Raw genomic sequence first — 26827 nt, 5'->3', positions numbered from 1 at the left:
TGGAAACCTCCTGTTTTTTTTTTTTTTTTCCCCCACTTATTTTACTTTGACTTCTTCCTTATGCAAGTGGATTATCTCATATCTATTCCCCTCAAAAACACCACCTGAAAATGTGCTTAATGGCCATTCTGACTGGAAATGAAACAAATGATAGGTGGTCTCTGGCTTTGACACAGCACTTGCTTCTGATTACCATGATCCACCTCCCTTCTTTTCAGCACTTCAGTTCATCCCTTCCCCTTTGTGTTCCCTTTCCACTGACTTCTTTTTCATAACTTATTTTCCAATCTCTGTGGCAGATTATTAAGAGAAATTAAATCAGCCCTTAAATTTGCTCAACCTAGCATGGCTAATGAGATTTAGTAAAAATGGCTGTAAAAGCGTTTATGTGGTGTAATCGTGTGGAGCTGTGTTTACAGCCCGATCACACGAAAGAGCAAATTCATGACACTGCTGATGAACAGCAGCAGGCACTTTTTATTCAGATGGTTTGCCACAGTGGCGCATGTGTGTGAGTGATGAGTGAAGTGATTGTATTTCTCCTCACTGATGTGGAGTAATTGTTTAGGGAAGTAACAGTAGCTGTTATTAGAAAACCTGGAGACTCACGACTGAATATTCATCTCTCAGGCTTTCCATCAGGACCTGTAACAGTGTGTGCACATGTTTGTTTTTGTATTTGCTAAGGAAAAATGTACAGTAACACTCTCACAGTACCACTGACACACACACACACCTAAACATACATACATAAACACACATACACACTGACTCAAGACATGTTGTCTCTTTACAGAACCTGCAATGGGCAAGGGATGTGTTGCTAGGGAGCAGTGTCCCATGGCAACAGCTGAAGCACATGCCAGCGCAAGGACTTTTCTGCGAGAGGAACAAGACCAATTTGTTCAATGTAAGTCTGACATACGTACATGTACACACCTTAAAACTGATCAACCACACCTCAGTTTTGGAGTCATAGTTAATGCAAGACGAAAGCATGGAAAACAGTTGAGATTCTCCAGCCGTAATGGTTTTTTCTAGCAGCTGTTGTGAGTTTGGACAAGAACTTTGGCAAAGATTTCACTCAACCTATTAAGAAATTGTACTAATTGTACTAAGAATCAGTTTTTTTGTCAAAATATGTAAATTGTTCACATCCGGCCACAATAAAACGTCAAACTACAATGACACATTCTACATACGCTTACTGGCCACTTTATTAGGTACACCTTGCTAGTAAAAGGTTGGACCCCTTTTGCCTTCAGAACTCACTTAATTCTTCATGGCACGCTTTCAACAAGGTGCTGGAAACTTTCCTCAGAGATTCTGGTTGGTTATTTGAGTTCCTGTTGCCTTTCTATCATCTGGAACCAGTCTGCCCATTCTCCTCTGACCTCTCACATCAACAAGGCATTTTCATCCACACAACTGACCGCTCACTGGATGTTTCCTCTTTTTCGGACCGTTCTCTGTAAACCCTGGAGTTGGTTGTGCATGAAAATCCCAGTAGATCAGCAGCTTCTGAAACACTCAGACCAGCCCGTCTGGCACCAACAACCATGCCACGTTCAAAGTCACTTAAATCACCTTTCTCCCCCATTCTGATGCTCGTTCTGCACTTCAGCAAGGTGTCTTGACCACCTCTACACGCCTAAATGCACTGAGTTGCGGCCATGTGATTGGCTGGTCAGCTATTTGTGTTAACAAGCAATTGAACAGGTGTACCTAATACACCTGACCGGTGAGTGTATATGTGTTATATATGTTTTTATATCCTGATCATTTATATTCATGTGCTTTTTCAGAGTATTATTCTGCATGTCTGTACCAAATTTGGTGTCAGTCAGGCTCTGTATGTCTGAGTTGCAGCCAACAGACTCGCAAAAACTCTACCCACATGGATTGATTGACATGTAGCAACGCTTTGATAAAAAGTCAAAATTTTTTCAATAACTTTTTACTTCCACACTCTTTTTTGTTTCAACTAGTTTGTCTAGTTACTTGGACTAGTTTGAAATGTGCTTTTCGAGCAATAAGAATTTGTAAAAAAAAATAAACAGTAAATAATGTGTGTTTGCAAAGTTGTCAGGCTCACAGAAGAGCGTTGTTTGAGCCAGACCCCCTGTGTATAGGCTGCACAGTAGAAGAGGTTAACGATTAGTGCCCCCCAATGCTGTTACCCATCTAATTTCAGTGGGCATTTCTCTTTTAAGATAATGTTTGATTAATTGATTGGAAGTGAAAATATTTGATAGTTTCTTAGCATTTTCGCTGATACCAATAAAACACTGGATAGTAGATATCAAACAGTGTTACTTGCCAGGCAATATATTGGGCAAACTCAGTTATGGAATGTGTTCTATAAAACTGTTGTACATGAAGGATTTTAGACTATTTATGTATGATTACATACTCTATTAATTTATATTCATGTACTTTTTCAGAATATTGTTCTGCATGACTGTACCAAGTTTGGTGTTAGACAGCCTATGTATGTTTGAGTTGCAGCCAACAAAGTTGTCGTTATTTCATTGCTAATGCAAGAACTTGCGGAAATATGGACAAAATATTTGTCATTGTAATGCATCTTAAACAATATGTGCAATTTGAAATGTAGAAAAATGCACATTCTCGTAGTCGTTCGTAGCAAAAGTATGGCACGTCTTCCTAAGATGGATTAGTATTTGCGGTGTGGATTAAGGGCCACAGCTCATCACACTGTAATTTTTGAGCATATGACTGCAGATAAAGTCTGGGTGCGGGGCAGAGTGAGGCTGCTGTCCGTCCACATGTCTGATTTCTGCTCCTATGAGTTGGTCTGATATAGTGCAGTCAAGTCCCCCACACCACACACACAGATTAGTAAAAGTCTCTTCCTTTCTGGAAAAACTGGCTGGATTTCCAGACCTTGCTCTGTGCCATGATGCTGACAGATGGCACTGCTGTGCTGTGTGTGTATGTGTGTGTGTGTTTTCTCGTCACCCTGTGTGTATGTGTGTGTGAATGGAGAGGTTTTTGGCACTCGGTCACAAACCCGGCTGAGATGAGGACATAACCTTTGTGCTTTACAAAACCTGCGTGTATTTGTCTGTGTGGATTCGAGGGAGCTGTCCGTGGTATCTGTGGTCTCAGTTTGGCTGAGTGTTGGAGCCTTACAGAGAGTTGCCGCTCTAGGTGTCAGAGCAGCAGCAGCCGTCTGGCATTGCCAACCTATCACCCACTGTGCCCACCTGTCCCAGCTCCCAGGACAGCCCCCGTATCCACACTTGCACACCACCCACAAGCTCCTTTCCCCAGACCGCTCCAAGCATTCCACCACTGTGCTGCACATAACCCCACACAGGCCTTTGCTATGCGCTGTTAAAAAAACTAGTGAGACACAGTTTTCCACTTACACCAGATGCAGTGAATCATCCAGGTCAGGTTTGTTGTTCAAATGTTTAGTGTAACGCTCAAGCTACAAACTTTGCTAACAGTTGAAGTCAATAGGCACCTAAATTTATGATTAATGTGTCCCCAAAACTGAGCTAACAAAGTATCAGAGAAACAGATGGACTACAGTCTGTAACTGTAGAACTACAAAGTGCAGCTATACAGTAAGTGGAGCTGATCAAATGGACAATGAGTGTAGATACAAGGAGGTGGTCATGATGTTATGCCTGATCAGTGTTTATGCATAATTATATAATCTTAACTGTTGTACTGTACTGTTTAACCAAAAGGTAAGGAAAAGTACTTTATGTAATTTAAGTGAAAACATCTCATGTTATAGTAATGCGTCAGTACCACCTAAACATTGCCAGATAATAAGAATCCAATCACTGTATTATAAATGTGGTATCTCATGTTTTTAAATGTTGGCACTACATAATTTTAGGCAACACTTAATGTGAAAACAACATGCAGTTGTTACATGTTTACATAATATTAACTAACCATTATTATTGTAGTACCTTACATGTTAACAAATGCATTACTTAATTTTTCATTGCTGCAGCTGGGCAAAACCAGAAACGTGCACAGTCATAAGACTTAGTACTGTTCAGTTTTACATGACTTGTTCAGCAGACGTGTTTCCATGGTCATTTTTTGCCTTTCATTTTTACCAATTAAAATGTATCCACTTCAAGTAAGCATATGGAATTTAAGGCAAAGTTTAATGGGTTTGTTTAATTCTTTATTATTTATTTATTTATTTAGGTTGTCAAAATATGTAGAGTCATAGGTGGAATTCCAAGTAATGATTGGAAAATATTCATGCAAACATCAGCTTTGACTGTTATTGATGCATGAAACCTCAGAAAATTCCAGGAAAAACATAAAATACAAGAAATATGTACAGCATGTCTGCTCATGTGAAAATATGGGAAAGCAACTCGTATTAGAATAGAATGTGATCTAGTCTGTCTTGAAATAGTGGCGTTTGACTGTTTTGACATTTATCATACAGGCTGGCTTGTGATGCTAACTGAGAGCTCTCTCTGTATGTGCGTACGTGTGTGAGGATGATGTGGGTCAGGCTGTTCTAGATTGCTTCAGGCTCTGACTTCATTCGCTTTGACTTGGACTCGGGCACACGATCACACAAACTTTCTCGCACCCGCACTCACGCATATGCGCTTACATATGCCTCCACCCACACCCTGCCACAGTGAGACCACCACTCACTTCGTGCCTCCACTGCTGCTGATTTGGCAAAAAAAGACAAGCGAAACTCGACAATAGCCAAAACAATTTTGCGCCATGGCTGCCTGCCTCTTCTCACTGGCCTGTCCAGTTTGTTTATTCAATACAGTGTGTCATATTTTAGCAGGACAGTGGATTTTTTATTGTAAGCATTTTTCAATTATTTTGAATAATTTACATAATTATTTTGAACATATTTCTATCTATGTTAATCATCACTTCTATTTTTATCATTCACAATGCAGCTTCATTTACTACTAGCTGTTATAATAGTATAACTAGTAAATTATATTCTTATTATAGTAATGGTATGAAAAGGTTGTCGATGCTGATTGTAAAGAGAAGGAAAAAATCCAGTAACCCAAAACATCAGCTGATGTATTTATATTTTAGATTTTGAGTGCTTCTATATTTAAACAGTGCTTGCTGATATGGTCTGTTCCTTGTTGGTGACAGTTTCAAAAACTCCAACAGCAGGAAATTCAGCTTTAATAATATTATAAATAATAATTTTGTGTCACTGGGGGTTGAGCTACCCAGTTTTTTGTTTGGTTTTATTTTTTGTTAGTTCTCTTCATATAAAAGTTTTTGTGGCATATTACTATAAAGGTTAAGGATGGATACATTTTACATACACTATATTGTCAAAAGTATTCACTCACACATCCAAATCATTGAATTCAGTGAAGTGCTCGTCACTTCCGTGGCCACAGGTGTATAAAACCAAGCCTGCAGACTGCTTCTACAAACATAAGTGAAAGAATGGGTCGCTCTCAGGAGCTCTGTGAATTCCAGCGTGGTACCGTGATCAGACGCCACCTGTGCAACAAGTCCAGTCCCGATTGGGAATGACAGCAACTCGGCCACAAAGTGGTTGGCCATATAAAATGACAGAGCAGGGTCAGCGGATGCTGAGGCGCATAGTGCGCAGAGGTTGCCAACTTTCTGCAGAGTCAATCTCTACAGACCTCCAAACTTCATGTGGCCTTCAGTTTAGCTCAAGAACAGCATAGAGGTTCCCTGGCTGAGCAGCTGCATCCAAGCCTTACATCACTAAGCACAATGCAAAGCGTCGAATGCAGTGGTGTAAAGCGCCACCACTGGAATCTAGAGCAGAGGAGACGTGTCCTCTGGAGTGACTAATCACGCTTCTCTGTCTGGCAATCCGATGGACGAGTCTGGGTGTGGCGGTTGCCAGGAGAACAGTCCTTGTCTGGCTGCATTGTGTTTGGTGGAGGGGGGATTATGGTGTGGGGTTGTTTTTCAGGAGTTGGGCTCGGCCCCTTGGTTCCAGTGAAAGGAACTCTTAATGCTTCAGTAGACCAAGAGATTTTGGACAATTTCGTGCTCCCAACTTTGTGGGGGACGACCCCTTCCTGTTCCAACATGACTGCGCACCAGTGCGCAAAGCAAGGTCCATAAAGACATGAATGAACAAGTTTGGTGTGGAAGAACTTGACCGGCCTGTACAGAGTCCTGACTTCAATGGAACATCTTTGGGATGAATTAGAGCGGAGACTGCGAGCCAGGCCTTCTCGTCCAACATCAGTATCTGACCTCACAAATGCTCTTCTGGAAGATTCCCATAAAATTCCCATAAACACACTCCTAACCCTTGTGGAAAGCCTTCCCAGAAGAGTCAAAGCTGTTATAGCTGCAAAGGGTGGGCAGACATCATCTTAAACCCTATGCATTCAGAATGGGATGTCACTCAATTTCATATGCGTGTGAAGCCAGACGAGGAAATACTTTTGGCAGTATAGGGTATGTTTCTTCTTTCAGCTGTGATGGTGTTCAGGTTTATCAGTTCGACTCTTATTAGGCTCCCAAAAGTACAACTGTATGTATACCAATATCTCATTAAAACCATCATAGAAACGAGAAAGCTAATTCTGTTTTATTTTAGCAGATAGAAATAAGCAGCGCTGGTCGGGCTCTGATTTAAAAGTGGTTAATTTCACACTGTTAAAATGTGATATTGATCATACTGACATAAATTGGAGCCGCTGCCTTAGTAAAAATGCTCTGATATTCCTAAAACTGGCCACCAAGAAAGGAATCACAAAAACTTTCTGTATCTGAAACCATTTTACAGTTGGTGTGCATTTCACCTCTACGCTGTTTTAGCCCTGCTTTCACCTGACGCAGTCTTGCGTTAGTGAAAGTGACCTTGGACCGAAAATAATAACACAAAATAAATGTTGGTTGATCTTTCCCTTTTCACTTCTGCATTGAAATTTTATATCCCATAGTGAAATTTGAGACACCCCTATTCCTTATCCTCATTTTCTAGGGTTTACATCATTCAGTAGCTTTCCCTAAAGCTCTTTCTTCCTTGCATAATGAGCTGCCTTCCCTTTGAAGATATTTTACACATAGCTGTGAGGTGTAGACGTAGCATTATGGTGATTAGTAGAGGCTGCGTATTGAAAATGTGCTCTTCCTTCTGGGGTGTTCAGCAGCCACTGTTTGGATAGGGCGCATATTCCCTAATCTTTCCTCTGTAATCATGAAATAGTAAATCCTGTTTCATTTTCAGTAGAGTGTGGTGGGATATTCAGTTTTGCACTTTTTGAACTCTAAACGCCTTTATTAGTACTCGGTGCCGGCTTTGGTCGCTCTCTACTCTGATTTATTTAGTACTGTGGAATCACCTCTTCACCTTTGTGTGTATTGCCTGTATCTTTCTCCTGTGTTTCACTCCTCCTCTGTTGTGTGGAGGCTGTGGCTCACTCTGGAGAGCGTGGAAGGGCACACTGAGAGGCCTGTGCATGTGGTCAGTCCTAGTCTAAAATTCTGACCCTAACTAAACCCATCGAGTACTTTTACTGTGCATGTATTTTTGTGGTTTTCATACATTTTCAGAACCAAAAAAAACTCTTACAGTATATATTGTTTATACATTCATATACATACGCACGCACGCACGCACCTAAAAGCCACTTCATTAATTACTCTTTCTTGTATCTACACACATTGCCTATTTTATTAGCCTCCTTAAATATGCAATTTGTAGTTCTACAATTACAGACTGTGGTTCAGGTTCATCTGCTTCTCTGCATAGTATGTTGCCCTGTTCTTCAATGGTCAGGACCCCCACAGGACCACCACAGAGCATTTTGATTTGTGTGGTGGATTATTCTCAGCGCTGCAGTGACACTGATATGGTGGTGGCATGTTATTGTGTGTTGCGCTGATACGAGTCAGTCAGTCAGTCAGTCAGTCAGTCAGTCAGTCAGTCAGTCAGTCAGTCAGTCAGTCAGTCAGACAGACAGACAGACAGTTTTTCATTTAGATAGCCTTTTTTCATTTTAACAATTTACATTATCTACCACTAAAATTCAGAAGTTTTTTCCATCCATAAAGTTGAAGTGATAACAATAATAGTAAAAAAATAAATAAATAAAATGCTTATTACTTGGGTACTTGCATAAATGATGCATGTTGTTGTTTGTTTGTTTGTTTGTTTGTTTGTTTGTTTGTTTGTTTTTATTGTTAGTAGTAGTAGCAGCAGTTGATTTTATGATTACTATGTGAGGCGTTTTCTACATAGAATGAACTTTATTTACAAGCTTCAGTTCCTGACAGTCAGCAGGTTTTCACTGTGTTTTCCTGTACACAACAGGAAATGAGGAAGCCAGGTGTGTGTGTGTGTGTGTGTGTGTGTGTGTGCGGTTACCAGGGTGGAACCACAAGATAAGAGGGGAGGAAGGGGAAGCGAACTGTCTGCTGCTCTTGCTCTCACTCACACACACACACACACACACACACTCTTCCCCTCACACACCCCACTGTCTTCTCTCCTTTTTGCTTACACTCTGTTTGTGTATATCGTGTGTGTGGGCGGACACTGCTGGCCCAGAGAGGATCCTCTGCTCTCCGATTGGCTGAAATGATCCAAAGGGGCGGGACCTCGGCTTGTGTACAGAGAAGGAGAGAGAAAGTGGGAGGAGGGGGAGTAGTGATAGAGCGGGGGGGGGGCACAAGAAGGCAGCGATCAGAGCAGAGGGAGAGAGAGAAAGAGAGAGATAGAGCGCGGAAAAAATCTGAAGAAGGCAGCGATCAGAGAGAGAGACAGTCAGAGTGAGTGGGAGAGAGAGAGAGAGAGAGAGAGACAGTCAGAGTGAGTGGGAGAGAGAGAGAGAGAGAGAGACAGTCAGAGTGAGTGGGAGAGAGAGAGAGCGTGGGCGTTTTGTTTTGCGATGGCTGCACGGCTCGGAGGAGAGAGAGCGCGCGCATGTGGTTGAGCCGAACTCGTTCTCCGATCATCCCTTCTTCTCCTCTGTTTTCCCTCCTCCTACTGCGCGCGTGCAGCCCGTTCCCTCGAGCCTCGGACTGCCGGACGAAGTCAAAACATTTCAGAAAAAGGACAGAAAGAAATAGCACAGTTGAAAAGCAGCTCGCCTCCCACAACCCAGTTCAGGCAGAGTCGCCTCTCCTCGGTGATGGTGAGTTACTCTTCCATTTTCCTCAGCGTCTCTCCGGGTGTCCGCGTCTCCGCGTCGCGGCGGGGCTGCGAGCGCAGGAGCGGAATTCTTGTAGTGCCGTGCTGCCGGACGAGGGCTGAGCCCAGGGGAGGAGTTACACACTCCGAGAGATGTGGAGGGAGTATTATGGAGTGAGTGGTCGAGCCTGGTTTAGTTTTCTGTTCGCAGTATCTGAGATGTTTAAGGTGTAAACAAAGTCAAAGTGGTTTGATGTGAAATGCTTCATTCTGGAGGAAGTTCTTGGAGTTACTGCATGAAGTGATTATGAATAAGCTGCTTTCCAATGGTTTTAAAATGAACTTTTGGCCTAACATTTATTTGCGCGCACACACACACACACACACTCGCACACACACACACACACACACACACACACACACATATATATATATATATATATATATATATATATATATATATATATATATACTTAAAATTTGATTGTTTTACACAGGAAGGCGAAGGTGGTGTTGGGAGTCTTGCCCAAGGACTCTTATTGGTATAGTGTAGGGGGCTTACCCAGGCGGGGGATTGAACCCCAGTCTACAGCATAGAAAGCAAAGGTGTGTGTGTGTGTGTGTGTGTGTGTATGTATGTATGTGTGTGTGTATACGTGTATACATATGTCCATCCATCCATCCATCCATTTTCTAAGCCGATTCTCTGTCAGGGTCGTGGGGGGTGCTGGAGCCTATCCCAGCAGTCATCGGGCGGAAGGCAGGATACACCCTGTACAGGTTGCCTATCTATATATCTATATGTATCTATATCTATATATATAATATAATTCATGGTGGAGAGGTAAATGCAGGGTATTGTAGGGCCGTCTAGTCCCCCAGTTTTCTGTCCACCAGTTTTCTGTTTTATTCACATCTAAAACTCACAGGGTGCAGATGGTGTAGGTTCATTGGTGGTTTTGGATAGTAAATAAAATAGCTGCATTTATGGTGTCGACCGTATGACCCCTGTTTCCAATCACCACCACTGTAAAGAACTTGATAGCGTCAGACCACTCTGACTGACTTTGTTTACATAGTGATGAGCTATTATCATTATTACATTACTTATTTATTTGTTTGCTAATGAGCTCATGCTGCCGCTTAGTGTTAAAGAATGTCTTGCCGACCTGGCGTAATACAGCGGATGAGATGTGAACAGTCATTCAGAGTTGTTTTAAGTAGTGGAGCATTATAGAGAGACTTACTCACACTTATTTGCTTACAGTGGTGGTGATGGGAATAGCCGTTTTATTTACTGTCCAGAAAGATCAGTGAGCCTACGGGTGAGTTTTATATGTAATGCTCATCATGGTAAAATAGTGGCACATACGGGGGAAAAAAAAGCTTTCTGTGATGATTTAAAAAATTTTTGCCGTTACAGCAGCCGGCATGCGTCACTCGGCAGCGAACGAATGAAAAATACACATTTTGGGCTAAACCATTATAAAACGCAGCGCTCAACATTTTTTATTAATAAATGTTAATAACCTTCTGTGAAGGAGCTTTTAGTCATTAAATGTCTGGTTCCTGTCATCATGAAACAGGATTTTTTTTTAAGTGTAAGGTGTTAATTGTCTTTACGTAGTAATGCAGTTATTGTGCTGGGACAGACGTGTTGTAGACGGGTTTTATTCATGTTTTAAGCTGTTTGTCTACATGTCTTTAAATTTAGGTTAATATCAATGGCACATAAATGACAAATGATGTAGACTGCAGTTTTATTTGTTCTCGAAAAATTAGTACTGTTACACCAATTCTGATATTCTAGTGTAGACAGTGTATCACCCTACCCTGGAGTGAATGTGAGGGTGCTATTGCGTGTAAGGATGGTAAAGAAAGAGAGAGCTGAGAGAAGGGGAATTAGCGATAGATTAATGTTTTGTTTTTAGCACAGTTGAAAAAGTAACATACAGCCCCACCGTAGTGCCCGTGAACAAGCAAATACTGCAACATTGTTTTGGGATAGGACAGCCACCAGTTTTAATTATTTACTGTAGCATAAAACTGTGATAATTGAATTGTTTCAAATATTAACTCTGTAAAATCGCAGGCTTATAACTTCTTAAGGCTTATTATTGGGTAACTACTTGGACTTGTGTTGAGTACAAACTTGCTGAGTTACAGAAGTTTACAGGCAGCTACACATCCTTTCAGACTCATTGTGGTGTTGTCTTCTCATAGTGGAAGACAAGACAGATCTGGAGCAAAAGCTTGATTTTCTCCTCTCTCTGTTTATCTGATGTGCACGGTTTTGGTGGTCTACCAATTTTGAACGATTTCTTACCTCCTCAGAAATATCTCATAAAAATTGAGTAACTCAAACTTCATGGCTGTTTTAGTGGAAAATATGGGACAGTATGCTCAAGTACGAAGGTTTTTGTTGTTTTTAACGGTAATCATACCGGAAACAGTGGTTGTGGTTATTGATACCATGATGGGAAGGTTTCATACCATCTCATCCTCTGTGTGTGCGCGTTTGTAGACTTTTCTCATGATGCATGATGGCAGGTCACTAGCGCTCTTCCTACCGTTCTGCGTCTCATCAAGCCGAGGGCAGCTGTAATGACCACAAATGGAGCGAAAGAGTCAGAAACTGCATGAGTCAGAAAAGCCGGGAACCTCCTCTCCTCCCCCTCTCCCACCTTCTCTGTCTCTCCCTCCTTCTCTGTGTTTCCCTCGGCCTCCCCTGCTTTTCTCTATGGAACTGAACTCTAGCTTTTTTTGGAGAACAGTGCCTCTGGGAATTGGAGAATGCCGAGTGCAGAAGAAAATCTGACCATTTCTTCCCAAAGCAGATGACCGAGCAAAGCCAAATTGAGAGCACGAGTACATCGTCACATGCTGCTTGTCAGAAGTTTGGGGATATTGTGTCTTTGTTTGCATTTAATTTGCTGTTACTTTTCAGTCAATTGAGAAAAATGCTATAAGCTGTGTGGGCTACACTTTCATCAGTGTCTTCCTAGGTCTGAAGTTGGAGTCTAGTCAGTACGACAGTACAAACTGTACGGATTTCAAAGAGCTAAACATTAAACATTTCTATAATAAATAAAATGGGCTGATATAATTTTGCGTAATCCACAAGACTTATGTGATTACCAGTCAAATATGATCCTAATCTCAAGTGTCAAATTTCTTCAGTAAACAGCAGAAATGCTATTTGAGAGACTGCTGAACAGTCAACCAACCACTGTTGTAAGTATAATTAAAAGCAACTCTTTCTCACACCACACCATTCAGAAGCTTTCTCCATGCAGTGATGCTGGTGACCACGTATGATGTGGACCAGTCGCGAACAACATATTGGTTAGAACCAGTCACGGTCTTGGAGGGCATCTCCGAACAGATGACGCAGTGAGCAGAACCTAGCACAGTCTTAGGGGAGGTATCAGATCAAATGACACTGTGGTTAGAACCAGTCACAGTCTGGCGGAGGTATCAGAACAAACAACACAGTGGTTAGAACCAGTCACAGTCAGGTGGAGGTCTCAAACAGTGCTGTTAATAGAACCAATCACTGGGGAAGGTCTTGGAATGAATGACATTAAGTTTTGAAAATAAAAACTTCCCCAGACTTTTGCCAAACTGTGTGTATAGGCCCCATGTGTCGGGCTCCAGTCCTCACGGGCCAAAACTCTGCAGACTTCAGCACGGGGACCTCATTAAACACACCTGATTCAACTCATCAGCTAATTAACAAGACCTTCATGAACTGAATTCAGAGCGGTAATGAGAGTAAACGGCAACCTCGCAGCACTTTGGCCTGGAACGACATGCCTGGTATAGACCGTGATGGAATTTTCTGACAAGTTAGGAAAAACATGCGTCAAACCAAAGGCTGATCATGTTTCCTAAGTCTTTATCAACAACATCTCAAAGCCTGTTTTAGCTATTCAGCTTTTGCTAACAGGGTGTTTGTTTGTTTCTCATTTCGTGTGTGGAAGTTTGGTAGGAGCATCTCTGACAGGGTATCACTATCGGTCTGTGTGTTTATGAAGGAAGCGTGTGCGTCTGTGAATGTTTGTGTAGTGAGGAGTAGATTATTCCAGGCAGGTCTGGCTGGCTGAGTCGCTTCGATTGAGAGGAGGACGCGTCTTCTCCGCTCTGCTTTTAAGAGCATAATGATTTTGCTGTCACCGGATATCGATCACGCTAGAGGCTCCCACAGGCAACCTCAGACATGACGAATCAACCTGGGAGAGACACCCCTGCTGGTTCTTTACTGTTGCCCCAGATCTACTGTATGCTTTTGGAGAGACTTGAAAAGTGTGGAAGGAAGGGGATGATCCCCCCCCTCCCCCACCAAACAATGACTATTTGATTTACCAACAAATATAACTTTATTTATTTATTGTAGTTTTTCTAGATATTCCGTTTATTTGCAGGAGTTTTTTGCCACGCAATTCAATCCAAGTACAGAATTAAGAACCGGCCAGTTCTGATCTGAAATGTATATTTTTGTAGATAATGCAACCAGTTTAGGTCAGACGTGTATTTTTAGAGTGTGAGTGATGTGATGGTGGATTGATATGTTTTATTTACTACAATTTTTGGCAGTTTTATAGTGTTTCCACTATTGACACATGATCAAATTTGATGAACCGATTTAATGATTTTTCTGCAAGTTACTCTATGATGCTGCACAATTGTTCTTTACTGATATGTTTTGGGTTCTTATGTAAAACTGCCATTTTATTGAGGTTAACATACTGTCATTTTGTATTGCTGTAGTATGGACCCTGTCATGTGCTTCTTTCTCTCGGTTTTAAATGCACTGTTTCTGCCAACTCCATCTTCACATCAAAGTGACTGGCAAAGCTTAGTATTTCTTCAGTGGTTTTGATTTCAAGACTTGCGAGTGATAAGTGTGAAAGTGTGTAATTTGTACATGATTACTGGTGGTGCACGTCAGAAAAAAGGCTTAAGAACCATAATAGCCTGACACGCTTTACATGCCCATGTTTAGGGTTTAGGAGGTTTTAACGCAGTCAGAATTATAAATTTTATATATCATATATAGGGAGATTCATAAAGACTCATCTGATTACAAAATAATTTTTTAACCTTGTAAATTATTACATAACAATGCTGTAAATCGTAAACGGCTTAAGTGAGCATAAAATTTGTCATTTCTGAGTGCTCCATATGAACCTCCTCTAGCTATATGCACATCATCAACGTCATAGTCGAGTTCATCCCATACTCGATTGAGCATGTCAGGTGTCACTGTACTCACAGCTCTTTTAATGCGATTTGGGAGATCGTCCAGTGTTGTTGGGAGTGATGACACAAACAGAATCCTAAACGTTCCCACACCAAAAAAGTCACATGACGTGAGATCTGGTGACACCTGTGACCTTTTTCTTGGAACTGTTGGTACCAATGTTGCTCCGAACTGCTGGAGGTTCACTGCCTCACTGACGTTCAGAAACTCTATGACCCACTCTTTCAACTGGTATGTGATTGGTTCCTAGGCACCTCACTGATGTAAAAATCTGGCTCTTTGAAGTCGGACGAATCTTCTTGAATCACCCTGTATTTTCATTTTCCACTTTAGACCAGGTCCATACTGCAGACATTTAGAATACTTTGTTAATTTCTACAGACACCTCAACTTCCTCCTCAGACTGGGGATAAAGCCTGATTTAGATGTATATACAGCAGTGGCATAAATAGAGCAGCAAAAAGAAAAATAATTCAGCCTGTTTCACTGAGATGACTGGTGGGTTTCAATATCACTCAATTGCAGTAATCTAACATTTTATATGGGAAATCTATTGAGCAGTTTTTAATTGTGTAATTATGTCTTACTCTTGACACATTAAAACGAGGAGAAATTTTTGGTAAAACTGGCACAGAAAAAACGGAATGTCGGAAGAGCAGACTCAGACTTGATAACACAGGATGTGAGCTGAATGCAAATGTAATTCATTAGATGACATTGTAATTAAGTCGAGTTGCCAAAGCCAACTTCTCTTTTTTATTATTCTGCAGATCACAGTTTTCGAGCCAGAGCCGTGTGTGTGCCTTTTAGAAATCACCTGGAACACCTTAGCAGTGGCCTAGCAAAACCCGAGCAACCACCTGAGATAACATAACAATGGCCTAGCAACACTTTAGCAACCACCTGGGATACCATAGCAATAGGCTAGCCTTTGGCATTGGCATAAAAGGCCATGCAGAAAAGCGGTTAATAAATCCAGAATCTAGGAAGCTAATGATATTTTTGCTGTCATAAGAAAATCTCAAAAAAATGTTAAAAACCGTTTAAAAATGCCAGGTGTCATTTATGTTGTGTATTTCATGACGAATCAACCAGCAAAATGTTTGCTACGTTAACTAACATTGAGAATGTTTTTCCTTCTCTTCACAAAAACATAGTAAAAGCTATGACAGCATTCCAGTAGCAATCAAATGCAGAAGTTTGAACATGCCTGGTTAAGTTCCATGCTTTGTTGATTTAGAAGTTGACACCTGCTTTACAGATCACACATGTAAATATGGCATCTACAAATGTATATATAAATATAGAACTTTTGCTAATGTTATAGTGATATTTTAGTAGTAGTATAGTAAGAATTCAGCAAATATGCAATGTGTTAACATGTCACCTAGAAAATCAGCAAAACATCAACAAAAAGTGAGCACAAACTTCTCAGTGTCTGTGAACAGAACTCAACAGTCGTTCTGAAAATGTCTTGCTGTTTACTGTAAAAGTTTGGTTCAGATCAATAAAACGTCTCAGAACTTTTAGTGCATTTAGGAGACATTTTGTCTACGCTGTGCTGTAATTGTTACACTCTTGGAAGATGATGAATGAATAATTAATATTGCAGCATGGGAAATATGCTAATTTGCTGAAGCAGGCAAACTGCTGGATTGGTAGTTGCATCTCTGTTGCCACGGCAGCTGGTAGTATAATGCTGAATGGAACAGGACAACTCGTGTTTCCCTCAAACGTCCTCCATCCCACTCCCTCTGTAGAAGAACATACAGTCTCTAATGTGCAGAAGGGATCGCACTCAGTCACAGACAGAGAGAGAACATGAAAGAGGGATTAGGTCAACAAATTCACCCCTACACTTACGCGCACATCTCACTCCTCACTCTGCAGTGGGGGGGGGAACGAGAAGAAAGAAATGTAGTATTGATCCTGGGCTTTTTTTTTTTTTTTCTTGTCCTTTCTAATGTTTGTTGGAGCTCATACCTCTCAAGTCTCTGAGAAAGCCTTTTAAGATCATTCAAGTGGATCTTCTTGGTTTATTTTGGTGGCTTTAGCTTATTATTGTTGGCATTGCACCTGTTTTTCAGGTTTATGCAGGAGTTTATTCGGCTCCTGAATGACCAAAGTGTAATTAACGTGTTTCCTAAAGGAATAAATTTATTCAGCGAAAGCAAGTTCACATTTTCCCCCTTCTCCAGGGGCCGACAACTCAAACATTAGGAAGAGCCATTTTGTCCTTTCAACAAAAACCAAACCACCTTTGGAGGCACAACATTTTATGTTTGTTTTAGTGAAGTACTAGTTTACCGTCTTGGCTGTAAATGTGTCTCAGTATGTGCTAATACCCTGGTATAGCCTAAAAAACAATAGAAAAATACAGACTTACTTTGCTCTGCTTTAAGCCTTAGCTCAGCTGTATAGCCGCTTTTCTCTCAGTGTTCAGCTTTTTACACGGCTGAATTCAACTTTGCTTTCGCTAGCTTCTTGTTTGAATTATCCCGTTCCATTGAGGTGCTACAATATAACTGCTGCACCATTTAAGGTGGAACTGGACAATTGAAACAAGAAGCTGGCGAAGGTGAAGCTGACTTCAGCTTTGTGACTTTTTATTGTTTGGTAATTTCCTTGTTGCTGAATAAACATCTCAGTAATCCAGCCGGAGTGATTATAAATGGAAATAAGTCCAATGCTATCCGAGCTGCTGTTCGCAGATGATGTGGTCCTATTGGGGACATCAGGCCGTGAACTTCAGCTTTCACTGGATCGGTTTGCAGCCGAGTGTGAAGCGGCCGGGATGAGGATCAGTACCTCCAAATCCGAGGCCATGGTTCTCACGCGGGAAAGGGTGGAGAGCCCTCTCTGGGTCGGGGATGAGCTCTTGCCTCAAGTGGAGGAGTTAAAGTATCTCGGGGTCTTGTTCACGAGTGATGGTACAAGGGAGCGGGAGATTGACAGGCGGATTGGTGCTGGGTCAGCAGTGATGCGGGCTCTTTACCGGTCTGTTGTGGTAAAGAAAGAGCTGAGCCATAAGGCAAGGCTCTCGATTTACTGGTCGATCTATGTTCCCACCCTCACCTATGGTCATGAGCTTTGGGTAATGACCGAAAGAACGAGATCGCGAATACAAGCGGCTGAAATGAGTTTCCTCCGCAGGGTGGCTGGACTCTCCCTTAGAGATAGGGTGAGAAGTTCGGTCATCCGGGAGGGACTCGGAGTAGAGCCGCTGCTTCTTCACGTTGAGAGGAGCCAGTTGAGGTGGTTCGGGCATCTTGTTAGGATGCCTCCTGGACGCCTCCCTTGGGAGGTGTCACAGGCAAGTCCACCGGGGAGGAGACCCCGGGGAAGACCCAGGACACGCTGGCGTGACTATATCGCCCAGCTGGCCTGGGAGCGCCTCGGAATCCCTCCCAGGGAGCTAGTGGAAGTGGCTGGGGAAAGGGAGGTCTGGGCTTCATTGCTCAGGATGCTGCCCCCGCGACCCGAACCCCGGAGAAGCGGAAGATGATGGATGGATGGATGGATGGATGGCTATCCGAATTATCAATGTCTGTCCTAAATCTATCACTTTGCCTTTTTGTGAGTGCCTAGGTGAAACTGTTATCTGTGTGGCTATGGTGACCAGCAGTCTGTGCACCAACCTTCAGGGTTAAAGGGTGAATTAGCAGATATACATTAACTCCAGTGTATTAGACCATTTATTGTTAAACTGTGTCAAATGATCAGCAGAGCTTTACTGTAAAGGAGGATTATTCTATTTTTACCTAAAATCCTAATTCTGCTGTGGAGCCACAACAGGGCAGTTAAAGGGCTGTATGTTGCCAACCCCTGCTTTACACCACATAGTTGATCAGACATGTTTGCTCTCTTCACTGTTTCTTCTTCAGTCTTCCACTGGAACTACAAAGCTGATGTAGCTGAGAAGTGACATGAGTTTGTATGTCATCAGTTAGCACTGCAATCGAAAATGTATCACCACACAATTTAAAAAGGAAAAGGGCCACCATAGTGCCAGCCAGGGCCTGACCAAACTGCCTCTTCCAGTATCATGTGTTTATCTGGTCATATGGTTAGTGACACTGTATGATTTTATCTGTTCAAATGAATGTATCATAGCTACAAAATGTTGTAGTAGCAGCCACATTGATAGTTCCATGAGGCCAGACGGGCTCTTATGTGAGAATATCTGAGGTCCCGAGACAAATGTCGGTAGAAATGTAGACTTATTAGGGTGGGAGTTTTCTGAACCCTGACTAACACCTTGTGCAGGTGGAGCGCAAGGTAAGAATGTGCTTGTCAACATTTTCTGACTTGCAACAAGCCTACTGTTAAATAATAGGTGTAACATGTTAGAATGGCTGAAAAGTCCCACCAATAAACAGAAAAAAAACAACAGTTCCATTATCTAACAATAGTGTTACTGTAGCTAACTTGTTATTGATTACTCAGGATGGTAAAATAGCACAGACTACAGGGATTTGGGTGGGTTTTAGAGAGGGCAAGCACTTGTTTGCAGAACAGTCTGGCACAAATGTTTAACATGTTGTCCCCAGAAGTGAATCATTAGGAGACCGCATCTGGGCCTGTAAGACTACCATGTTGGCACCAGAATGCGTCTGTGTCTTTGTCTGATTTATAGACAACAGTATGTCGTAGTGTTAGAAACCACTACAGCAAGTGTGGTGCTTGTCTGTGCAGGCTTTACATTGATGATTGGTGGAGTATAAGCTATCCATCTGATCCATTACAGGTTAGATACATTAGCCTCATCGCCCCAGTGTGAAACCAAAGAAGTAGTCATATCGTGGCCAAGTATGGCCCAAGGGAAAAATGACGTGCATACATTTCTGCCCATTTATTCCTTATCTGGTTATATTTGTAGAAAGTCGAGAATAGAGCCAAAAAATCAAAAGACAGTGCGTGATATAAATGGATGTGTGAATCTACACAGGCCCCTCCTCCTCACATGCAGGGATTTCACTCCCGCTGTCAGTGTTACATAATTCCATTAGCTGCACTAGTGCAGCTCAAGCCAAAGCATGCCAGCGACGCAATGAAGTGACACTGGCACACTCTGAACTGATGGTTTTCTTTTTTTCCCCTATTCAGTCTCTCACATGCCTCACTGCCGGGGGCTACAGCTAAACGATAGGGGGGGGGGGGGGGCTTGTGATTATTTTGCTATTAGGTCTGTCATTTATTATATATATATATATATATATATATATACACACACACATAATACATATACACATACATTATTTTATATATATATGTTGGAACAAAACCTTGTATCTGCATTTTTGGTGTTTTTCAGTATTTGACACAATTTGAAAATACCTGTTTCCCTTTACATTTTATGTAATGACTTTGAAAAAAGTCTGGTTCCATTGACTTACATTAAAAGTGAAGTAGGGTTTTTTTTTTTTTCTCCTGTAAAGTTACCATTTGAGATATGAGGTTTTGTTCAGACAACAAAATATATATACACACATACAAAGAACCTATAAAGTACTAAGATTTTTGCTGCTTCGTTGTGAGGATAAATTATAATAGATTTTATTTTGCGCAGTCGACCCTCCAGTTACCTCATAACTTTTCAGAACTTGTCGTTTTGTATTGTTTTCAATGGAGGTGGACAGTATCACAGTATTGTTATTGTGATAAATTACATTGTCACACTGTGCTTTTCCAGATCCTGGATATCATCAGTATGTAAAGAAGAGAGAGATGAATTATTTTTGTTTCATTAAAAATCATTGTGCTTGTATCTGCCAGACCTCACATAAGCTTAAAAGGCTGAAGACTGCCCTGCGTTATTTTGACCAAAAGTTTTAGATATCATAAATGCCATCTGGAATGTCTGTGATTGGTCAGGATGCTTGCAGCACGCAGTAAGCACTGGTGTTAGAGAGTTTATCTGCATATTGCAGACTTCTGCTGTATCAGCATTGCTGTAATGATTAATAAAACAATATATTCTGCTGCCCTGCCCCAGGGGGCTCCTATTGATCAACACTCTTCATAGTGGTTCTGTCAGTTCTGCTGAACGCAGCCCTGGGTATCTGAGAGAATGTGGGGGTTGAGGAGGATCTGGCAGCCCTAACCAGCTGTGCAAATTTGAAAGCATGCCTCTGTGCTAACCTCTCTGCTGTGGTTGGAAACTGTTGGGTTTTTTTTCCGAGTTCCGAGCCACGAACGAAATCAAAACGATGTGCGCTGCCTTTGTTGGGCTTTACCGCCATTTACACAGCACCTTATAGCTGTAAAATGGTGTATATACAGTGTAGAAACAGTACGTTTATGAACAGTGTATACACGGTTTACACTGTAGAAATGGTAAAACAGTGTATATGCTGTCTTGTATATAGTGTTGTATACAGTGTATTACAGAGCAGAAAGGATAAAACGGTGTACAGTGTAGAATCAGTAGCAGTGCATACAGTGTTTACAGTGTAGAAATGGTAAAATTGAATATACAGTGTAGAAACATTATATGCACTTTTCATACATTTAATGTTGTATACAGGGTAGAAATAGTAACCATATCTGAGCTGTGTATGAACAGTGTATAGGTACTGTACCGTGTAAATAAACATGGCAAAAACCATGAAATTAAATGTCTCTAATAAAATTGCATTAAAATTGAAACTAAAAAAAAAGAAAAATCTATAGCAAAAGTATTTAAAAATATGTACAAACTTCATAAAGAACAGTAGACAAAAACAAGAACAGCAAATGGTAATGAAATGCCAAACTGTGTCCAGTGTTTTTGCATCATTGCTAATTAATTATGCCTTCTGAATTTGTAATATTTGAATAATGTAATATACTGTCAGTCAGTAGAGGATGCTGATATCTGACTTAAGAAGGAAGAGCTTCAAAGTTTGGTAACACTTGATCTGGAGGATCCACTGTAGATGGTAATATGGTTCTTTCTTTCTTTCTTTCTTTCTTTCTTTCTTTCTTTCTTTCTTTCTTTCTTTCTTTCTTTCTTTCTTTCTTTCTTTCTTTCTTTCTTTCTTTCTTTCTTTCTTTCTTTCTTTCTTTCTTTCTTTCTTTCTTTCTTTCTTTCTTTCTTTCTTTCTTTCTTTCTTTCTTTCTTTCTTTCTTTCGTATGTAACGAGTGGTTTTAACAAGCAGTTCACAGATGTGATCTAGACAGATGTTTTTTCAGCAGTGGTAGTAGCAGAAATGACAGCCACATGTCACATGTCGGGGTGTGTGTGTGTGTGTTATGCTATCCTTGTGAGGACATGTAGTTATGACATGTATGACAGGACAACGTGACATTTTTGCTGGAGTGAGGGCTTTTTTTACTGACTCACTTTGGCGTGTTTTCACTCTAAATGACTTCTTTGTAAAACACTTAACAGCGCAGCACCGTTGCTTTATGGATACTGAGGTTAAGGTTAGGGATAGGATTAGGTTTAGGTGCAGTATTAGTTCACTACAGCAGTACAAAAATCAATAGGAATCTGTGGAAGTCCTCACAAGTAATGAAAGGTGCGCGTGTGTGCACGTGCAAGCTGGCTAGAGCTGCAGTATTTGGATTGTAGTGCAGCGGTCAGAGCTAGTCGTGGCAAAGCGACTGCAAGATGCATTACATCTGCTCATCATCTACCCAGTACTTACCCCATTATCTCTCTCTCTCTCTCTCTTCTCTCTCTCTCTCTCCTCTCTCTCTCTCTCTCTCTCTCTCTCTCTCTCTCTCTCTCTCTCTCTGTCTCTCTCTCTCTCTCTCTCTCTCTCTCTCTCTCTCTGTCTCTCTCTCTCTCTCTCTCTCTCTCTCTCTCTCTCTGTCTCTCTCTCTGTCTCTCTCTCTCTCTGTCTCTCTCTCTGTCTCTCTCTCTCTCTCTCTCTGTCTCTCTCTCTGTCTCTCTCTCTCTCTCTCTCTCTCTCTCTTCTCTCTCTCTCTCTCTCTCTCTCTCTCTCTCTCTCTCTCTCTCTCTCTGTCTCTCTCTGTCTCTCTGTCTCTCTCTCTCTCTCTCTCTGTCTCTCTCTCTCTCTGTCTCTCTGTCTCTCTCTCTGTCTCTCTCTCTCTCTCTCTCTCTGTCTCTCTCTGTCTCTCTGTCTCTCTCTCTCTCTCTCTCTCTCTCTCTCTCTGTCTCTGTCTGTCTCTCTCTCCCCACCCCACAACACCTCTCATTTCTGTTTTCTCTTATTTCTCTCACTTCATCTCTCACTCTTTCATCTAATCTCTCAATCGCCTGCCTTCTTTTTTTTCTTTCTTTCTCCCTCTTTTATTCCCTGTTCTCCCACTGTTCCTCTCTTGCTTTCTTTTCTGTCACTGTCTCACTCTCTTGCTCATTCTCATTTCTTCTCTCTCTGTTCCTCTCTTGCTCTCTCTCTTTTTTTTTTAGTGGTCTCCTGAATTCAGTCCTTGTGAATCTTCATGTGCAGGGGATGTGCGCTGATCTCTGCCTCTGTGTTTGAAGCTGAGAGTAAACACAGTGAATGCAGATGAAGTCTAGTGAATATTTCCTGTTTAACCATAAACCAGAGGCTCCTCCCCCTGCTGCCTTTCTCCTCTCATTCATCCCCTAATTAGCATGGCAAATGGAGAAATGTTCCTCCTTTTCCTCCTGACGCACTCTTTACTTCTCCCTTTCTGTTTCTCTCTCCTCTCCCTCTCTAATAGTTTTAAAACATTAAGTTCTGAAAAAGTACAAAAATGTATTTTTCCCCTAATGAAAACTTTTTAAAAGGTACACAATTGGACCTTAAAACCACTGTTGTACCTTTTGAGGGTACACTTACATTGTTTGTACCTGCTACCATCTTATTTCTGTACTAGTTATTACATTAAGTCTTATTCATTTTTCAGTGGCAAGAAAACAGCAGAAAGCATATGGTCTACAACCATCTCAAGAATGATGGAGGGTCAGTGCACGTTTAAGGATGTTTAACATCTGGTGGCAGTGATTTGGTTTTTGATTGAAGGCGTCATGAATAGCACATGATGAGTACAAACCGATTTTATTACGTCACGCATGATTTAATTGGGAAGAAATTCTTTCCACAGCAAGATAACAAGCTGATCAAAATGTACTTATCGGGCAAAGAAGCTACTGGTGTTTTAAGAACAATGGACTGACCACTCCAGAGTCCAGACTTCTGCATAACTGAATGTGTTTGGGAATGCTTGGATCGTGAGAAGCAGAAAACGTAACCAGCTTCTAAGACGGTGTGGAAAAACATCCCAGCCCATTTCTTTGAGAAACTGAAAGGAAGGACAGAAATGGTAATAAATGAAAAGGGTAGACACACTTCTGTGTTTCTGTTACTCACACTTAAAGGCTGGTTTTAATAAATAAATAAATAAATATGGTGTGTCTGTCTTTTGACCAGCACTGTAAAGATGTGCAAAGTGCAAACAGACAGAGCGGGATGTAGGTGTATTTTTAATGTGGGCTGACAGATCAGCAGCATGCGTGATGTTCTTACTATAGAATCAGTAACTAATAATGAAATAATTAACTGCTGTTAGTAAGTTTAAACTGTCGCTGCTTCCTGCCAGCTTTAACTGAGGCTCCGCAGGCCTCTCCACACCATCGCCTACAGCTATATGGAATGTCCTACCATCCAAACATGGGTGCTTGCCAAGCTTTTTGCCCAGTTTTCCTTTTCTCTCTCTCTCTCTCTCTCTCTCTCTCTCTCTCTCTCTCTCTCTCTTTTTCTTTCTTTTTTTCTTTTTTTTTTTTTTCTTCTCATGACAATGAAAAATGAAAATGCAGTGGAACAAGATGGACACACATTGGCCTTTCTCAGTGTATTTTGGGTATGTTTAGTTTTTTCCTAGCCAAGCATTCTTTGCACCTTGGCAGAAGTGGAATTCTTAGCTCTGCTTTTGGCCTCGTAATAAAGGGAGCTGCTTAGCATTAAGGGCTGAAGGCATCTTGAAACTGGGCTCTGGTACACTGAAGCCTGTAGTTGTGCAAATAATGAGATACATTACAACATAAAACGGATAATTCTCTCACACAAACCTTTTCTAAACCTCTCCTCCTTCTGGGTCGCTGGGTATTGCTGGAGCCTATCCCAGCGGTCATTGGGTGGAAGGCAGGATACACCCTGGACAGGTCACCAGTCCTTCGCAGGAGGGATAGTTTAGTGAACAGTAATTTCCCTCTTTCCCCAAATATAGTCAGTCAGCCAAGATGTGTTTGGCGTCTGAAGTTTACTTCTATTAGTTTCGTCATAGCCGTTATACTGGTATGCCAAGGATAACGTACAAGCAGCACTGACCACACCAGTCTTAGCCTCTGCAGCTGGCTGAGCCAGGGCTGTTTCAGACACATTTCAAATGAAAACAAAAGAGCAGCAGTCACTCCATCGCCTCTCACTGTCTAGTCCGTTGCATCTGAGGTAGTCTGGGCACCAGACCTAAAGGAATGTCTAGTCTTTCAGGGTTAGCCTTAGACACCAGACGAATTACCATACTGTAATATTTTCCAAATTCTAGCGGTGCCTGGCGGTCAGAAGCATAAGTGTATTGGACACACATTCGAGACAAATGGCAAAAAGCAGAACTTTCCTTCTTATTCAGAATTCCCATTCCACCTTAAATGGTGCAGCAGATACATTCAAGCGCCTGTACAGGTGTCACAGTGTAACTGCTGCTCCATTTGAGGTGAAATGGAAAATTGGACCAAAAAGATGCCCAATAAAGACGCAACTTTTACAGCCAATTTTTCCAGGTTGGTTAGCATTAAAAAAGCATTCTTCGTGTCATACTTTCAACAAGGTGCTGGAAACTTTCCTCAGAGATTCTGGTTGGTTATTTGAGTTCCTGGTGCCTTTCTATCATCTGGAACCAGTCTGCCCATTCTCCTCTGACCTCTCACATCATCATCATTTTGGTCCACACAACTGACCGTTCACTGGATATTTCCTCTTTTTTGGACCGTTCTCTGTGAACCCTAGAGATGGTTGTGTGTGAAAATCCCAGTAGATCAGCAGTTTCTGAAACACTCAGACCAGCCCGTCTGGCACCAACAACCATGCCACGTTCAAAGCCCCTTAAATCACCTTTCTTCCCCGTTCTGATGCTCAGTCTGCACTTCAGCAAGTTGTCTTGACCACCTCTACATGCCTAAATGCACTGAGTTGCAGCCGTGTGATTGGCTGATCAGCTGTTTGTGTTAACAAGCTAATAAAGTGGCCTGTGAGTGTATATCACTGTTTTGTATTATCTTGCATAATGAAAATATTTGTCACATATGCCTTAAAGAGTTGTTTATAGTGTCAATAGACTTCATGTGGTTTCTGAAACTGTGTGCACTCCCATTCTGTCCTAGCATTGACGTGCATCTTAAGTGATTCATAAGTCAATAAGTCACAGTGAATGGCTCTAAACAAAGGTGTGAGAGGTGCCTGGTGCATCTTGGGAGACATGTTGTTCTCTGATCACTCACACCACCTTCAGAGGTGGTCAGGGACGCGTACAATCACGTTTGTAACGTGAACACTAAAGCATTGTGATGCATCTTCAACAGCAATGGAGGATGTGTTCAATCAACTGCATCATTACCAGAAGCAAAAACTAAACAGCTGGAGCAGCTGTAAATGTTTTCATAGAGACCTACATAGTAAATGTGCATGCAACCCTTCAAAATACTTGGGCCTAAATTTTCATATTTGTTAGAAGCAGAAATTACAACCAACTTCTAAGACTGAGCTTTAGAGATATGTAAAAGTATCCCTGCAGATTTCTTTGAAAAACTGAAAGAAAGTCTCCTGAAAAGAATAAAAACTGTAACAAAGTAAAAAGTGTGGAAACATTAAATACTAAAAAAATTTATAACATCATTAATTGCCTCTATAGTTTGTTAGTCTTGGGCAATCCAATTATAAGTGGACAGCACCAAGTACAAACGTGAACAGGGTACAGTCTTTGGGACATTTGTGATTTCATCACTCAAACCACCTTAAGAGGTGGTCAGAGATTTTGTAGTATGACCCTCAAAGCACTGATTGAAGAAGTACTCTTTTGGTCAGCGTGTCTATTAATTATATTATGCACAGCTGTCTTAGATTCTTAAATGGAGCTAGTGGGTCGGCTCACTTTCCATTAATTTCAGTACTCTTGGACGGCAGATGTCTCTGACATCACAGATGCACGCATCAGCACAGCTCCAGTAAAGCACGAATCATCTGTTTAGGAAAATGCTGTAATGTGGTATTTTGACCTTTAACCAAACATAAAGATAAAAATTTGCTAAGCCAAGATTTGTGTTTAACTGTTGTTGTCTTTTAACTATTGTTATGACTCAGTAGTTCACAGTAGTGGGATAGCATAGTGGATAACCTTGTATTCCACTATGCAGGAGATGGCTTCTTGAATCCCGTCTTTGGCTAACACTGCTGTTACCACATAAACAAGTCTCCTGAGTTTGCCTGTGGGACGGTGGTTCCACTTCTTGCTACATTAGCTT

The 26827-nt window shown here is 41.4% G+C and overlaps 1 protein-coding gene across 6 annotated transcripts in view; it reads left to right on the top strand.

The window, feature by feature from the left end:
• The window catches only part of cabin1 (calcineurin binding protein 1), a 120627-nt gene that overhangs the window by 54564 nt on the left and 39236 nt on the right, over positions 1-26827 (top strand). For all 6 annotated transcript variants that reach the window (XM_037536208.1, XM_037536213.1, XM_037536212.1 and 3 more), the window contains one exon: positions 797-910. In XM_037536208.1, coding sequence (XP_037392105.1) covers positions 797-910 — 114 coding nt within the window. The remainder of the gene's footprint in view (positions 1-796; positions 911-26827) is intronic.

Source organism: Pygocentrus nattereri, chromosome 29, assembly GCF_015220715.1.
Source record: "Pygocentrus nattereri isolate fPygNat1 chromosome 29, fPygNat1.pri, whole genome shotgun sequence".
Taxonomy (NCBI): domain Eukaryota; kingdom Metazoa; phylum Chordata; class Actinopteri; order Characiformes; family Serrasalmidae; genus Pygocentrus; species Pygocentrus nattereri.
This window is presented reverse-complemented; position numbering and strand designations above follow the sequence as displayed.